Raw genomic sequence first — 16,536 nt, 5'->3', positions numbered from 1 at the left:
AGGGGGTGGATGTGAAATTTTAACCACCTCTCTCGGTGGGTAATTTGAGTCGCCCCTCAATCAAAACGAAGCGATGCCTGCACTTTCGCTACAGTGGCGGCTTGTTCAGCGGGACGCACACTGAATGCCTGAGGGATTAGGCAACATATGAACCATCAACCTGGCTGCATGTTGATGTCTGTCAAAGGATTTATAGTATGTCCCATTTTGGTCTAGTAAATAGTGCTGTACAATGATTCCATTAGTGCTTCTTCTGTAACATGCATATCTGCTTATTACCATATCTGTAGACATTGCTATATCATTGGTAAGGGAAGGGGGATACCTAGTCAGTTGTACAACTGAATGCATTCAACTGAAATGTGTCTTCTGCATTTAACACAACCCCATCCGAATACTGGCATGTACTGTGTAATTTCTAACCCTCTGAAGACTGGCATGTACTGTGTAATTTCTAATCCTCTGAAGACTGGCATGTACTGTGTAATTTCTAACCCTCTGAAGACTGGCATGTACTGTGTAATTTCTAACCCTCTGAAGACTGGCATGTACTGTGTAATTTCTAATCCTCTGAAGACTGGCATGTACTGTGTAATTTCTAACCCTCTGAAGACTGGCATGTACTGTGTAATTTCTAACCCTCTGAAGACTGGCATGTACTGTGTAATTTCTAACCCTAAGGCCAGCATGGTGTATGAGCTAGCTACTCTTGTGTATTACTGACCTGCAGATCTAGTCTTAGGAACTGTGCCATCCGGATTATACAGATGGCCCTTTTATCTACATTGGTTGATATTGTATTGTTTGTGTGTGCACTGTATATGTACAGTCTGTGTTAGTACTGTATGTGCCATCTATTTTGCCCCTATAAGTCATCTGTTGTCTTTCCCCTCCACGCAGTCGGGGAACGTAAAGCTGTCCAAGCCGGTGGCCCTGTGGACCCAGCAGGACGTGTGCAAGTGGCTGAAGAAGCACTGCCCCAAGCAGCACCAGATCTACAGTGACTCCTTCAAGCAGCATGACATCACAGGTGCGCCCGCCACAGCCTGAGTCTGTCTGTCTCGTCGCGGTCACTGTTGCCACCGTCGCCATGTCAATCATCCCCCTAACGAGCCCCTCCAAGGTCACACCCGTCCACCCGCCAACGACCCGCCTGCCGCATAATGACGAAGGCTAATTGCCACGCACTCAACCTCTCGGAGCACAACTGATTACATTAAGAATGTTTATTTGCAGCTCGCCGTGACTGGCGAAATTGAGCACTTCACCCATAATGCACTTAGGCCGTGAGGAAACCGAGGTCGCTGGGGTTAAGGGCTCAACCGGCGCACACTGCAGCGGCGTTCCATTAAGGGGTAGAAAATGCTAGCTGAAAAATGCTACTTTCCATTAAGATTAGTAGGAGCTGGTGACGTGCAGTAAGAATCCCACTTAGCCCATGTCAATAACATGTACATAAACAAATAAAATAGCAAATGATGCACTATGTAATAAAGAAAGAAAAGGGCCCAGTTCATCCATCTCATTTTGCTCATGAGAACCATCACCACGAGTTTGGCTAAATTCAAACTCGGCAATAAACTTAGGTTTAAAATAGTAGATCATCTTTAGCACGTTGTCTCTGAATATGCATTTCCTCATTTAGCCCGCCGATAATGAAACAAGCACATGACCTAAGATGTTGTCTCACAATTAGTGTAATGACCTGCAGTTGTGAGATGTTTTTGTCTCAGGATCAGAGGAGTGGATAAGGGGTTAACCACCGGCCCAATTAGCGATAACGATATGCACAAAACACGCTAGCAATTCCCCTCGTCATCCCAACCAGCATGAATTAACAGACTGCAATTAAAACAGGCCAGGGCCATACCAATCGGGCTCACAATGCAATTTGCATCCCAAACATGCAGAAATATCATGCATAATTTTTTCACTAGATTAGATTTAACTAGAGCAAGCAAATCATGAGGAATGTAGTATTGTGCTTGAGTACCACACTGTGTAAACAAACTAGTAGAATAGGAACAAGTACTGTGTACACAAAACACAACTAGAAAGACCTATTGAGTCCCACTGGCCAGGGCAAGGAAATTGAGTTGGAAATTGAAAATGCTGTGTGTGGTTCGTTTCTGGTCTGATTAGGAGAAGGCCCTTTGTTTGATAGGACTTACTTTTGCTATGGTCTCTATGGTAACAGAGTAGTAAGATAATATTTTCAACAGTCAGAGAGAACCCAACGCTCTTGTAGGAAGTCAATACTACCAATTTTCATTGGTCTTGGCCCACTGGTCCTCCTTTCAGAAGTAGCAAATCAATACAGGGCACCGTATCCAAATCATAACTCTTACACGTCCCTTATTTATGTCCCAGCTCTGACCGTGGAAGATATTTTACGTCTCAAGGCTTTGCAGCAGCACTACGTTTTCAGTTCGTTGAACGACTTCAATATGCAGCTGTCGGTTGCCATCCCCTGCCAGCAACGTGGAGCGGCAGCCAAAGTCAAAATCAATGTTTCCCATCCGAGCACCTCGATTGCCAAGATCCCCCACCCCCTCTCAACGCTCCCGAAAGACCACCTCCGAGTTTGACATTAACACCGAGCTGTCATTTTAAAATGCATTAAAGCATATTAAGGTGTAATTAGATATTAGTCCCCTAATCTTGTGTAATTACAGAGACTGAGTCGTGGCAGCGAGCAAACAGCGTAGTGTGGTAAATGAGTTTAGTACACATTTACTGATACCCGTAAGTGTAATCAGTGGAGAGGTGCACAAACATATGTAATCAGAAGAGGGAAGTGAAGGGGTTGGCGTCGATTGAATCGCACTCCCCTGTCATGGAGCGGTGCATTGAATGAATTAGAACATGGTGATCCAATGGCCTCCCACTCCAGACAGATAAAGAAAGGAATTGAAATAGATATGAGACAGTTGGGCAGTGTATCCCAAATGGCACCCTATTCCGTATGTAGTGCGCTACTTTTGACCTATAGGGGCCCATATGGCTCTGGACAGAAGTAGTGCACTAAATGGCAGGTAGCCTAGTGGTTAGTGCGTTGGGCTAGTAACCGAAAGGTTGCTAGATCGAATCCCCAAGCTGACAAGGTAAAAATCTGTTGTTTTGCCCCTGAACAGGGCAGTTTAACCCAGTGTTCCTAGGCCGTCATTGTAAATAAGAATTTGTTCTTAACTGACTTGCCTAGTTAAATAAAGGTTAAAAAAAAAATATAAAAAAATGTAGGGAATAGAGTGCCATTTGGGACACACACTTGCAGTCAAAAATATAAGAATCAAACAATCTAAAGTGACTGTAGAGAAATGGTGATGTTTTTAACAGCATTGGTTCTATTCAGTGGTTCACCTCTGTAAGAGCATAGTAAGAAGGATAGTAGTCTTTTATTGTAATATCGAGTGTTTTGATGTATCACCAAGTGCTATTGGAAAAACCCTGACTGCTGCTTAACCCAGTTGCACATGTTGCACACCGCTTATAAATGTTGTAAAAGGTATAAGCTTGTCACACAGCCAAGTTCCATCCTGTAAACACCCCCTCGTTTTTCCTCGGTCCATCTCTCCCTTTACAAATCACAGTGGCACATATTACACAGTGGCAACCTGTGAGACACCTCCCCAGACATGTTCAAATCACAGCTGGTGTGGGTTATGATGGGCTGGTGCTCATTCCTCAAGTACTGTGTAGGACCCAATCAATGTAATGCAAATGGTCCGGGTGGCCATTTTGACTAATTGTTCAGCAGTCTTATGGCTTGGGGTTAGAAGCTGTTAAGGAGCCTTTTGGACCTATACCTGGCGCTCCGGTACCGCTTGCCGTGTGTTAGCAGAGACAACAGTCTATGACTTTGGTGACTGGAGTCTTTGACCGTTACCCAGTAGAGGGGTCATTTAAATGGTGTTTTTCACCTTTCTCACAGCTCATCAAATATACATTTGCTACCCTGTGCGACACCTACCCAAGCACGTTCAAATCATAATCTACACAGACTGATTTGAACGTGCCTGGGTAGGTGTCGCACAGGGTAGAAAATGTATACCCATCTACTGGGCAATAGGCCTAAACAGCACTTGAGGAACGAGGACTAGCCCATCCTAAACTACACCAATGTCTCTCTGAGGACTAGGCATTCAGGCTAAAGGCTACATGCTTATTACTGACGCTCAGCCTGCAAACGGCTCCACTGTTGACCATTTTAGTAAGTTAAAAAATAAACATGATACTACCTGAATATTCTCCTTAGAGGTCTTCACGGGTCCAAAAACTTTCACCCGGAACCGAAATGCATAAATAAAAATGAATAGAGGCCCGTTTCAAATGGACCAAAGGACAACTAGACCCCCTCCGTATAGAGACCTGGTCGAATCCAGACCCGGTACGATCCGAGTGAGGGAAGCAGCAGAAAAAGTTTATTGTTCATTTTTAAAGCTACTTTATTAACCGGAGCTGATAAAGCACTAGAGGGAGAGGGGTGCCACTCTAGCAGGTGGGGTGAGGGGTCGTACTGTGAGCGAGTGACATGGGGAGCGGGGAGGATGGGAGGGGAGAGACAAGCGACAGAAACCAACCAACCAAGCCATCTCGCACTATAGCTGCCATAGCTAGGTTATTTATCATCAAATATGATCACGTAGGACCGGTGTTGGATTGCATCAAACTGGGAGACTCTAATTAAGCTAGGCTAACTGAGGCTGCAGTGCATGTGCTTTCTCATCCTACAACTCCGTTCAGAATATTAAGTAGCAACCTGACTGTCTGTTGGCTGTTGGTCGTTTGTAGGCTATCCTTTAAAAGTAATTTTAATTCCATCTTCCATTGATTCCATATCTTCTAACTTTTGCCTCACGGTGTGAGGCTCTATGGCTGTAGCCTATTGCTGCTTTGATGACTTATGATTGGCCAACCGCAAGCTACACGCGCCACGTTCCACTCTCATGAAAAGCAAGAGCCACATTATTAATGATACCATTTCTCTCGCTCTCTCTACTGCAGCAGTCTCCTTCTGATCTATATGGGCCCTTTCGGACAAGTCTGTTAGAATTACACATACCCACATACCCGTGACTATTAAATCAGATCTGACCCAAAGCTGTGACATTATTTAGAATTCTGGACCTGCTCGGGTATTTGGGTAGACGTGGATTCGTGAAGGCCTCTATTTCTCCTAACAAATGACCCATCTGGACAGCTGTCGGGTAGAGAGACAGAGGGAATTGTCAGTTAGTCATCCCACTGATGAGGTGATTTTTTTTTATTTTTATGTGGGCCTTGATTATGTCTTGACGATGTCTGGATCCAAGCGGATGGATTGCTTGATTATGAGGTTAGATTGATCCCAAGTGATCATAAGTGGAGAATTCTGAAGGATGCAATTGATCCTCAATGATTGTGAGGAGAAACATTGAGTGACACAATGGAACGAATGCAATAGTAAGTGATTTAGATTGGATCTGAGTGATCTGGAGAGCCACCTAATTGTATGATCATTTGGTTCCTCTCACAAATCAAATACAATGTATTATATTGTTCCTCTGCGCTAGTTAATAAACAACGATTAGTGACCAGATACTGTAGATGGGCAGTGACTCTGCATTAGCATCCTGCTGAGGTTGCAGTCTGTGCATCTGATTATCCCTCTGCTGCTGTGCTTGGCTTCATTCAGGAAGAGGGCTGCAGCCCATTGAGAATGATGCCCCTCTTTTAGACCATTATAGAATATTACATTGACAAGGATGTATTGCTCATTGCATGAAATGAATTATTGCATATGTGGAAGGTAACCAGAGCCTCCTGAAACATTCAGTAGTCTATACCCACTTACACAGAAGACCCACACATGCAGCTGTGTCTGACGGTTTTATCTAGATCTACATTCTCCCCCTCTATCTCCAGTTCCAGCCAGCCCAGCTCGTACTGTCAAACACATGAACACATGTATGTTTGCTGACTGGAGCCATTTTGGAGAGAGTTGGGAAAGTGAGGCTAATTTGCTGCTTTTGTGCCCCTGTCTTCACCCTCTGCTGCTCCACAGAGCAGTAATTAGCATGGCTTTTGGTTCAAACGCAAAAAGGGACAGATCCCGCCGGGGTGTGTGTGTGTGTGTGTGTGTGTGTGTGTGTGTGTGTGTGTGTGTGTGTACTCTAAGCCCCATTCATCAAACGCGGTGGTCGACTGTGCCAGGCCATAGATTAATCTGCCAGCAGCCCCACACTGAGGGAGGTCTGCACTCCCCCTGCCCATTAATCTAACGCCTGGTCTGTGGGCTCTGTGTGTGTGTGTGCACTGTAGGTTTGTATATGTAGATTTATGAATATGCTGACTTGAATAATGTATATTACAGTATCTGTACCTTTATAGGGGGGAGTAGTCATTTTCAATAGTAACTCATATTTGGATGAGGAGGAGGCAGTGCCTCATTCCCAGGCAGGTTTGGGGTAATGATATAGAGGGGCGGACAGTGAGAGAGGGCAGAGCTAACACCGCCAACCAACAGGCTTACAGGGGTAATGGTATAGAAGGGCGGACAGGCTACTGGAGAGTGGGAAGAGTGGGAGTGAAATTTAAATCCAATCAATATTGTGCAACTGAAGAGGCAGAAGTGGCTTAAATAATTTTCTCTGTCAATTGGCCAAAGATAAGTGGATACAGGCGATGAAGTAAAAAGGGAGCTTTGTTGTCTGGCAATGTTCCCATCAGACAGAGCTAGAGGAGAGGAAAGTATTACACTTATTCAGATGGAAACAGAAGCCCTCTTACCTTAGCTGGGGTTGAGTCAGAGTGTGTGTGCGTGTGCATTAGGGATGGGCACGGTTAATGGAATATCCAGATATCCGAACGGACGTTAGTATTTGATTACTTAAGTGAGTGTTCATTTTTGGAGTAGACCTATTTTAACAATGAAAACGATTTTTCTAAATGAAATAATCCTTGCAACGTTTTTATAAAACGGTGAGTTGAGCTACTGCTGGGCATTTCGCCGTCCAGGCTGCCCTGACATCGGTATGCTGTTTCCCCCACTTCAAATAGCAATTCTTCTGTCATGGCAAAATTCTCTGTCGCCGTTGCTGGCAAATTACCTGAGAAAAGCACCCTGTCCCCTGTTTACCTTTGCGTCATTCTGATCGGTCGAGCAAACGACTTTACAATAAGAATTTTTACTATCCGAAAAACTGACACGATATTATTCGAATACTAACACAACCAATCTCTAAATAAAACAATGTTACCTGCCATGATGTGACCCATTAGGAAATAGCTACTCTAACTCCACCACTGTCCCAGTGCTCCCGCATTTTGGGGTCACTGTGCTTTGTCTTAGCACTCCACTCATCCCCAAGTTGTCTAGTCAGTCCTGTACAAGTCTCTTCTTTCTCTACACTCTTCTTCTTTTCTTACTTTTTGTCTTCTTTTCTTCAAATCCACGCCCAGTCCCTCTCAACTAGAGGTCGACCGATAATGATTTTAATTAAATTTTGAAATGTATTTGTAATAATGACAATTACAACAATACTGAATGAACACTTATTTTAACTTAATATAATACATCAATAAAATCAATTTAGCCTCAAGTAAATAATGAAACATGTTCAATTTGGTTTAAATAATGCAAAAACAAAGTGTTGGAGAAGAAAGTAAAAGTGCAATATGTGCTATGTAAGGAAGCTAACGTTTCAGTTCCTTGCTCAGAACATGAGAACATATGAAAGCTGTGGTTCCTTTTAACATGAGTCTTCAATATTCCCAGGTAAGAAGGTTTAGGTTGTAGTTAGTATAGGAATTATAGGACTAATTATAGGACCCTCTATACCATTTGTATTTCATTAACCTTTGACTATTGGATGTTCTTATAGGCACTTTAGTATTGCCAGTGTAACAGTATAGCTTCCGTCCCTCGCCTCGCTCCACCCTGGGCTCGAACCAGCAACACAACGACAACAGCCACCGTCGAAGCAGCGTTACCCATGCAGAGCAAGGGGAACAACTACTAGAAGGCTCAGAGCGAGTGACGTTTGAAACGCTATTAGCACATGCTGACTAGCTAGCCATTTCACTTCGGTTACACCAGCCTCATCTCGGGAGTTGATAGGGTTGAAGTCATAAACAGTGCAATACTTGACACACAACGAAGAGCTGCTGGCAAAACGCACGAAAGTGCTGTTTGAATTAATGTTTACGTGCCTGCTTCTGCCTACCACCGCTCAGTCAGATACTTAGATACTTGTATGCTTGTATGCTCAGTCAGATTATATGCAACGCAGGTCACGCTAGATAATATCTAGTAATATCATCAACCATGTGTAGTTAACTAGTGATTATGATTGATTGTTTTTTATAAGATGAGTGCTAGCTAGCAACTTACCTTGGCTTACTGCATTCGTGTAACAGCCAGTCTCCTTGTGGAGTGCAACGAGAGCGAGGCAGGTCGTTATTGCGTTGGACTAGTTAACTGTAAGGTTGCAAGTTTGGATCCCCTGAGCTGACAAGGTGAAAATCTGTCATTCTGCCCCTGAACAAGGCAGTTAACCCACTGTTCCTAGGCTGTCATTGAAAATAAGAATGTGTTCTTAATGGACTTGCCTAGTTAAATAAAGATTAAATAAAGGTGTAAAAATTGTTATGAAAACTTGAAATCGGCCCTAATTAATCGGTCAACCTCTACTCTCAACCTTCTCTCTCTTCAGGCGTTCTCCCCTCATCCTCTACTCCTCTCTTCTTTCTTCGCCTGGACATGCTACACTGCTCTGTGTATTAATTGTGGTTTGATACATTCCCTGTTGTGGCTTCGTGGGATTGTTGAGTCAATGACTCAGAACTGCAGTGGAGAGAGAGAGAGAGAAGTCTGGACCTCAACAGAGGCGTTTCGCCCGGCTGCTACTGGAAGGAGAGGAGAGGCGCTATGTTGGCACTGCCGCCAAAAAACTGGCAGCTTGGCTCCGAAATGCTCTTATCTCGACGCATCTTAAGCTGTCCACAATCGTGCAGTTCTATCGCCTTTTAACTCTGAGCTGTTGATGACTAAAGATGCGTTATTATAGCAGTTGTTTAGTCATTGATCTGAAAGCTTTATCTCTCATACATCCTGTATGGTTGTTTGTTTATAGAACAGATAGCCAGCCACGAGGTAAAGCTAAAGAGGTGTCCCTGTTGAAAGGCAGATTTGTGTTGGATTTCGGATGAGGTGCCAAGTGATGGTTGGTCGTTATTTATAGACTCCTCAAGTGATCCTTTAGCGTTCATGTTGTCGTTCTCACCCCCTCACTCACATCCCATTTTACTGGCCCTCGTAGACCAGTAAAATGTCTAGTTGACTACTACACAAATACAGAGTAGCTATCATTAAACCATACAGGAGCTGGCATTACAATTTGATTTGTTTTTTTGGACACATTTAGCGTTTTTGCCACACTTGCCATAGTTATCTGCAAATAACATGTTTTGGCAGAGTAGATTTTCCGATGCTGTAGAGCTGGGCGATTTAGGCAGCAACCGATATCGTGATACATTTTTTGAACTGATGCGATAACGATAAGTTTATAACCTTAATCTGCTGGGTTTATATTTTTAAACTACAACTACTACTAGTTTGATGGTTGTAGCCATCAGTTGTCACATTTAACAAACACCCATTTAGCAAAGTTATTCATTTCCAATTTCACATTTCTCTAGTATAGGCTACTTATTGTAATGAACGATATCAGCAAAAGGCCTGCGATAAGTGATCGGTGTGGTGTTGATAATTCTCGGTTTATCGTCCCAGCTCTACAATGCTGTTAGCTTTATACCACCAACACACAGCTTTGTGTGGTAATTCATGGTTGCATAAAGCCTAAAACTGAATTAAATCACCAAAAGTGACATTCAGAAGATGACCTAGCCTACAATGCTTTCACAAAACACCCTTTTTTGTTATTTTTGTTACCTCAAATAATGAGCCGTGTCAAAGAAAGTAAATATGCACAAAGTCGTTAAGTAACAAATCGTTATGAAAATCTACAGTGCGTAAAGAGTCAGTAAGTACAGTGCTGTTGGAGGAGTGGATGGGAGGAAGGAGCTTGGGGGTGAAAGAGAGAGCATGTGGCAGTCACACCACCCCGCTGTGAGACCGTAAACCAGGGAACGTTCACGGCTGCTAGCCAATCATGAGGAGCGATCCGGAGCCCAGAGTCATTAGGGTCAACGAGCGATGGGTGGCTCTACAGGGGTTGGGTTTATGCATGGTAATCACCGGGAATTATCTACTATCTAGCTCCCCAATCCCGCACACTGCCACAAAGGCCTTCCATAACGAGCGTAATTCATTAGACTCTACTTTCTCCATTGCGTTTTTATTACCGGACCAAATCCGCCACTTTTTAAACAAATTATATTAAAGAACATTAAATTAGGGATTATGAAAATCAAGAGCTCCCAGAAGGAGGTGCCTATGGGTGAAAGAAGAGTAATAATTATGTTAAGTGTGTTATGTCGCAAGATGAAGATATTTCTTCAGTGGGTCTTCATTGGCTGCTCGACGCTACCTGCTAGCATACCCGCGCAGAAATGTAATAACATGTATTGAATGGATAGACTAGAGCAGGGATCCTCAACTAGATGCATTTTTTTTTCTTCTTGAGCGGATGGTCGGGGGCCGGAACGTAATTACAAATAATTTGTAGGCTGCAGATTGACCGCAGGAAGCCCAAACTGATATTTTTGACTAAAACACAATAATTTCAAACCTTACTTACATTTGTATATGATCACGTCTTTCTATTTTGATTTTAAATTTCCAATCACTTGGAGCTGATGTCATGTACGGTCATGTTGTGTCTTGTTTTTGTCCTTTCCCTTCACCCTGTCTCCCTCTGCTGGTCGTTGTTAGGTTACCTTTTCTCCCCCTCTTTCCCCCAGCTGTGCCTTGTCTCCTCCTAACTACCTCGTCACCCCTTTTCCCACCTGTTCCCTTTTTCCCTCTGATTAGTCCTCTATATCTCTCTCTGTTTCTGCTCCTGTCTTTGTCGGATTCTTGTTTGTGTTGTTCATGCCTGAACCAGACTATCGTCATGTTTGCTGCAACCTTGTCCTGTCCTGTCGGAACCTGCCGGTCCATCTGAGCCTACGTTTTGTTTTGTTATTAAAGAAGCTCTGTTTACGTTAATTCGCTTTTGGGTCCTCATTCACGCACCGTAACAGAAGAATCCGACCCCGTAACAGAAGAATCCGACCAAGAATGGACCCAGCGACTTCGGATCCTCTCCACTCAGCCGTCGAGATCCAGGGAGCGATGCTAGGCAGACACAAGCAGGAATTGTCTGCTGCTCGACATGCCGTTGAGACCCTGGCCACCCAAGTCTCCAACCTCACAGAACAGGTTCACCATCTCCGCCTCGATCCACCGGCCACTTCCAGGGCTTTCGAATCTCCGGAGCCCAGAATCAATAACCCGCCGTGTTACTCTGGGGAGCCCACTGAATGCCGCTCGTTCCTCACCCAGTGTGATATTGTGTTTTCTCTCCAGCCCAACACTTACTCCAGGAGCACTGCTCGTGTCGCCTACGTCATATCTCTCCTTACTGGACGGGCTCGTGAGTGGGGCACGGCAATCTGGGAGGCAAGGGCTGAGTGTACTAACCAGTATCAGGACTTTAAGGAGGAGATGATACGGGTTTTTGATCGATCTGTTTTTGGGGAGGAGGCTTCCAGGGCCCTGTCTTCCCTATGTCAGGGTAATCGATCCATAACAGACTACTCTATTGAGTTTCGCACTCTTGCTGCCTCCAGTGGCTGGAACGAGCCGGCTTTGCTCGCTCGTTTTCTGGAGGGTCTCCGCGCAGAGGTAAAGGATGAGATTCTCTCCCGGGAGGTTCCTTCCAGCGTGGATTCCTTGATTGAACTCGCTATTCGCATTGAGCGACGGGTTGATCTTCGTCACCGAGCTCGTGGAAAGGAGCTCGCGTTCTCCGTTGCCCCCCTCTCCGCATCACTACCATCTTCCTCTGCCGGCTCGGGTGCTGAGCCTATGCAGCTGGGAGGTATCCGCATCTTGACTAAGGAGAGGGAACGGAGAATCACCAACCGCCTCTGTCTCTATTGCGGTTCTGCTGGTCATTTTGTCACTTCATGTCCAGTAAAAGCCAGAGCTCATCAGTAAGCGGAGGGCTACTGGTGAGCGCTACTACTCCTGTCTCTCCTTCAAGATCCTGCACTACCTTGTCGGTCCATCTACGCTGGACCGGTTCGTCAGCTTCCTGCAGTGCCTTAATAGACTCTGGGGCGGAGGGCTGTTTTATGGACGAGACCTGGGCTCGGGAACATGACATTCCTCTCAGACAGTTAAGGGAGTCCACGGCCTTGTTCGCCCTGGATGGTAGTCCTCTCCCCAGGATTCAGCGTGAGACGCTACCTTTAACCCTCACTGTTTCTGGTAATCATAGCGAAACCATTTCTTTTTTAATTTTTCGTTCACCTTTTACACCTGTTGTTTTGGGCCATCCCTGGCTAGTTTGTCATAATCCTTCCATTAATTGGTCTAGTAATTCTATCCTCTCCTGGAACGTCTCTTGTCATGTGAAATGTTTAATGTCTGCTATCCCTCCTGTTTCCTCTGTCTCTTCTTCACAGGAGGAGCCTGGCGATTTGACAGGGGTGCCGGAGGAATATCACGATCTGCGCACGGTGTTCAGTCGGTCCAGGGCCACCTCTCTTCCTCCACACCGGTCGTATGATTGTAGTATTGATCTCCTTCCGGGAACCACTCCCCCCCGGGGTAGACTATACTCTCTGTCGGCTCCCGAACGTAAGGCTCTCGAAGATTATTTGTCTGTAGCTCTTGCCGCCGGTACCATAGTCCCCTCCTCCTCTCCCGCCGGAGCGGGGGTTTTTTTTGTTAAGAAGAAGGACGGGTCCCTGCGCCCCTGCATAGATTATCGAGGGCTGAATGACATAACAGTGAAGAATCGTTATCCGCTTCCTCTTATGTCTTCAGCCTTCGAGATCCTGCAGGGAGCCAGGTTTTTCACTAAGTTGGACCTTCGTAACGCTTACCATCTCGTGCGCATCAGGGAGGGGGACGAGTGGAAGACGGCGTTTAACACTCCGTTAGGGCACTTTGAATACCGGGTTCTTCCTTTCGGCCTCGCTAACGCTCCAGCTGTCTTTCAGGCATTAGTCAATGATGTCCTGAGAGACATGCTGAACATCTTTGTTTTCGTTTACCTTGACGATATCCTGATTTTTTCACCGTCACTCCAGATTCATGTTCAGCACGTTCGACGTGTCCTCCAGCGCCTTTTAGAGAATTGTCTTTTTGTGAAGGCTGAGAAGTGCTCTTTTCATGCCTCCTCCGTCACATTTCTCGGTTCTGTTATTTCCGCTGAAGGCATTAAGATGGATCCCGCTAAGGTCCAAGCTGTCATTGATTGGCCCGTCCCTATGTCACGCGTCGAGTTGCAGCGCTTTCTTGGCTTCGCGAACTTCTATCGTCGTTTCATCCGTAATTTCGGTCAGGTGGCAGCCCCTCTCACAGCCCTTACTTCTGTCAAGACGTGCTTTAAGTGGTCCGTTTCCGCCCAGGGAGCTTTTGATCTCCTCAAGAATCGTTTTACATCCGCACCTATCCTTGTTACACCTGACGTCTCTAGACAGTTCATTGTCGAGGTTGACGCGTCAGAGGTGGGCGTGGGAGCCATTCTTTCTCAGCGCTCCTTCTCTGACGACAAGGTCCACCCTTGCGCGTATTTTTCTCATCGCCTGTCGCCATCGGAACGTAACTATGATGTGGGAAACCGCGAACTGCTCGCCATCCGCTTAGCCCTAGGCGAATGGCGACAGTGGTTGGAGGGGGCGACCGTTCCTTTTGTCGTTTGGACTGACCATAGGAACCTTGAGTACATCCGTTCTGCCAAACGACTTAATGCGCGTCAGGCGCGCTGGGCGCTGTTTTTCGCTCGTTTCGAGTTCGTGATTTCTTATCGTCCGGGCTCTAAGAACACCAAGCCTGATGCTTTATCTCGTCTCTTCAGTTCTTCAGTAGCCTCCACTGACCCCGAGGGGATTCTCCCTGAGGGGCGTGTTGTCGGGTTGACTGTCTGGGGAATTGAGAGGCAGGTAAAGCAAGCACTCACTCAAACTCCGTCGCCGCGCGCTTGTCCCAGGAACCTTCTTTTCGTTCCCGTTCCTACTCGTCTGGCCGTTCTTCAGTGGGCTCACTCTGCCAAGTTAGCCGGCCACCCTGGCGTTCGGGGTACGCTTGCTTCCATTCGCCAGCGCTTTTGGTGGTCCACCCGGGAGCATGACACGCGTCGCTTCGTGGCTGCTTGTTCGGTCTGCGCGCAGACTAAGTCCGGTAACTCTCCTCCTGCCGGCCGTCTCAGGCCGCTTCCCATTCCCTCTCGACCGTGGTCTCACATCGCCTTAGATTTTGTCACCGGACTGCCTTCGTCAGCGGGGAAGACTGTTATTCTTACGGTTGTCGACAGGTTCTCTAAGGCGGCTCATTTTATTCCCCTTGCTAAGCTTCCTTCTGCTAAAGAGACGGCACAAATCATCATCGAGAATGTTTTCAGAATTCATGGCCTTCCGTCAGACGTCGTTTCGGACAGAGGTCCGCAATTCACGTCTCAATTTTGGAGGGAGTTTTGCCGTTTGATTGGGGCTTCCGTCAGTCTCTCTTCCGGCTTTCACCCCCAGTCTAACGGTCAAGCAGAACGGGCCAATCAGACTATTGGTCGCATCTTACGCAGTCTTTCTTTTCGCAACCCTGCGTCTTGGTCAGAACAGCTCCCCTGGGCAGAATACGCCCACAACTCGCTTCCTTCGTCTGCGACCGGGCTATCTCCTTTTCAGAGTAGCCTCGGGTACCAGCCTCCGCTGTTCTCATCTCAGTTCGCCGAGTCCAGCGTCCCCTCCGCTCAGGCTTTTGTCCAACGTTGCGAGCGCACCTGGAAGAGGGTCAGGTCTGCACTTTGCCGTTATAGGGCGCAGACTGTGAGGGCTGCTAATAAGCGTAGAACTAAGAGTCCTAGATATTGTCGCGGTCAGAGAGTTTGGCTCTCCACTCAGAACCTTCCCCTTAAGACCACTTCTCGCAAGTTGACCCCGCGGTTCATTGGTCCGTTCCGTATTTCTCGGATCATTAATCCTGTCGCAGTTCGACTTCTTCTTCCGCGATATCTTCGTCGCGTCCACCCGGTCTTCCATGTCTCCTGTGTCAAGCCCGTTCTTCGCGCCCCCGCTCGTCTTCCCCCCCCCCCCCCCCCATCCTTGTCGAGGGCGCACCCATCTACAGGGTCCGTAGGATTTTGGACATGCGTCCTCGGGGCCGTGGTCATCAGTACCTAGTAGATTGGGAGGGGTACGGTCCTGAGGAGAGGAGTTGGGTTCCCTCTCGGGACGTGCTGGACCGTGCGCTGATCGATGATTTCCTCCGTTGCCGCCAGGTTTCCTCCTCGAGTGCGCCAGGAGGCGCTCGGTGAGTGGGGGGGTACTGTCATGTACGGTCATGTTGTGTCTTGTTTCTGTCCTTTCCCTTCACCCTGTCTCCCTCTGCTGGTCGTTGTTAGGTTACCTTTTCTCCCCCTCTTTCCCCCAGCTGTGCCTTGTCTCCTCCTAACTACCTCGTCACCCCTTTTCCCACCTGTTCCCTTTTTCCCTCTGATTAGTCCTCTATATCTCTCTCTGTTTCTGCTCCTGTCTTTGTCGGATTCTTGTTTGTGTTGTTCATGCCTGAACCAGACTATCGTCATGTTTGCTGCAACCTTGTCCTGTCCTGTCGGAACCTGCCGGTCCATCTGAGCCTACGTTTTGTTTTGTTATTAAAGAAGCTCTGTTTACGTTAATTCGCTTTTGGGTCCTCATTCACGCACCGTAACAGAAGAATCCGACCCCGTAACAGCTGATTTCCTGCTGTTTTTACATGTCAAGCACTGAACATGAAAAAATTAATGTTTTTTTTTTTTTGCTCAGAAAACAAATTTGGCCCACTGGCTGCCAGTTGGGGAACCCTGGACTAGAGAGTGATCTATTCATGGTTTGAGAATAGTCCCCTTGGTGAGATCTACACAATGTAAATGGGATATTTCATGGATGTATATATTGTGCTGCTTATTGTATGTAGCAAAGTTTAATGCAGTTAAAGGCAGCATTCAGAGAGACAGTCATTTTTGGTCAGTTATGCTTTAGTTCACCTTGAGGTGCTTCAGAGATCTGAAGTGTGATCCAATTCCAAACAATTGATCAATTTCATTAAATATACATTGTTACTTATGGTGTTTATTTTGGGTGGGAGAGACGCATCAGTCTTATCTCATGAGGGGTTGGTTTTAACCTTTCTAACGCTCTCTCTCCCTCTTTCCATCCAGGACGGGCTCTGATGAGATTGACGGACAGGAAGCTGGAGCGAATGGGCATCATGCAGGACGGCCAACGGCAGTACATCCTCCAGCAGGTCCTGCAGCTCCGCGTCAGAGAGGAAGTCCGAACCCTGCAACTACTCACGCAAGGTATACAGCGCATTCGGGAAAGTATTCAGACCCGTAGGTTTTTTCC

The 16,536-nt window shown here is 46.4% G+C and overlaps 1 protein-coding gene across 2 annotated transcripts in view; it reads left to right on the top strand.

Moving 5' to 3' along the window:
• Window positions 1-16,536, top strand: part of samd12 (sterile alpha motif domain containing 12) — a 124,947-nt gene that overhangs the window by 40,210 nt on the left and 68,201 nt on the right. For both annotated transcript variants that reach the window (XM_021571816.2, XM_021571815.2), the window contains exons 3-4: window positions 901-1,030; window positions 16,350-16,490. In XM_021571816.2, coding sequence (XP_021427491.2) covers window positions 901-1,030; window positions 16,350-16,490 — 271 coding nt within the window. The remainder of the gene's footprint in view (window positions 1-900; window positions 1,031-16,349; window positions 16,491-16,536) is intronic.

This window comes from Oncorhynchus mykiss, chromosome 18 (assembly GCF_013265735.2).
Source record: "Oncorhynchus mykiss isolate Arlee chromosome 18, USDA_OmykA_1.1, whole genome shotgun sequence".
NCBI classification, from domain to species: Eukaryota; Metazoa; Chordata; class Actinopteri; order Salmoniformes; family Salmonidae; genus Oncorhynchus; species Oncorhynchus mykiss.
The sequence above is the reverse complement of the archived record's forward strand: the minus strand, read 5'-3'. Positions and strand labels throughout refer to the sequence as shown.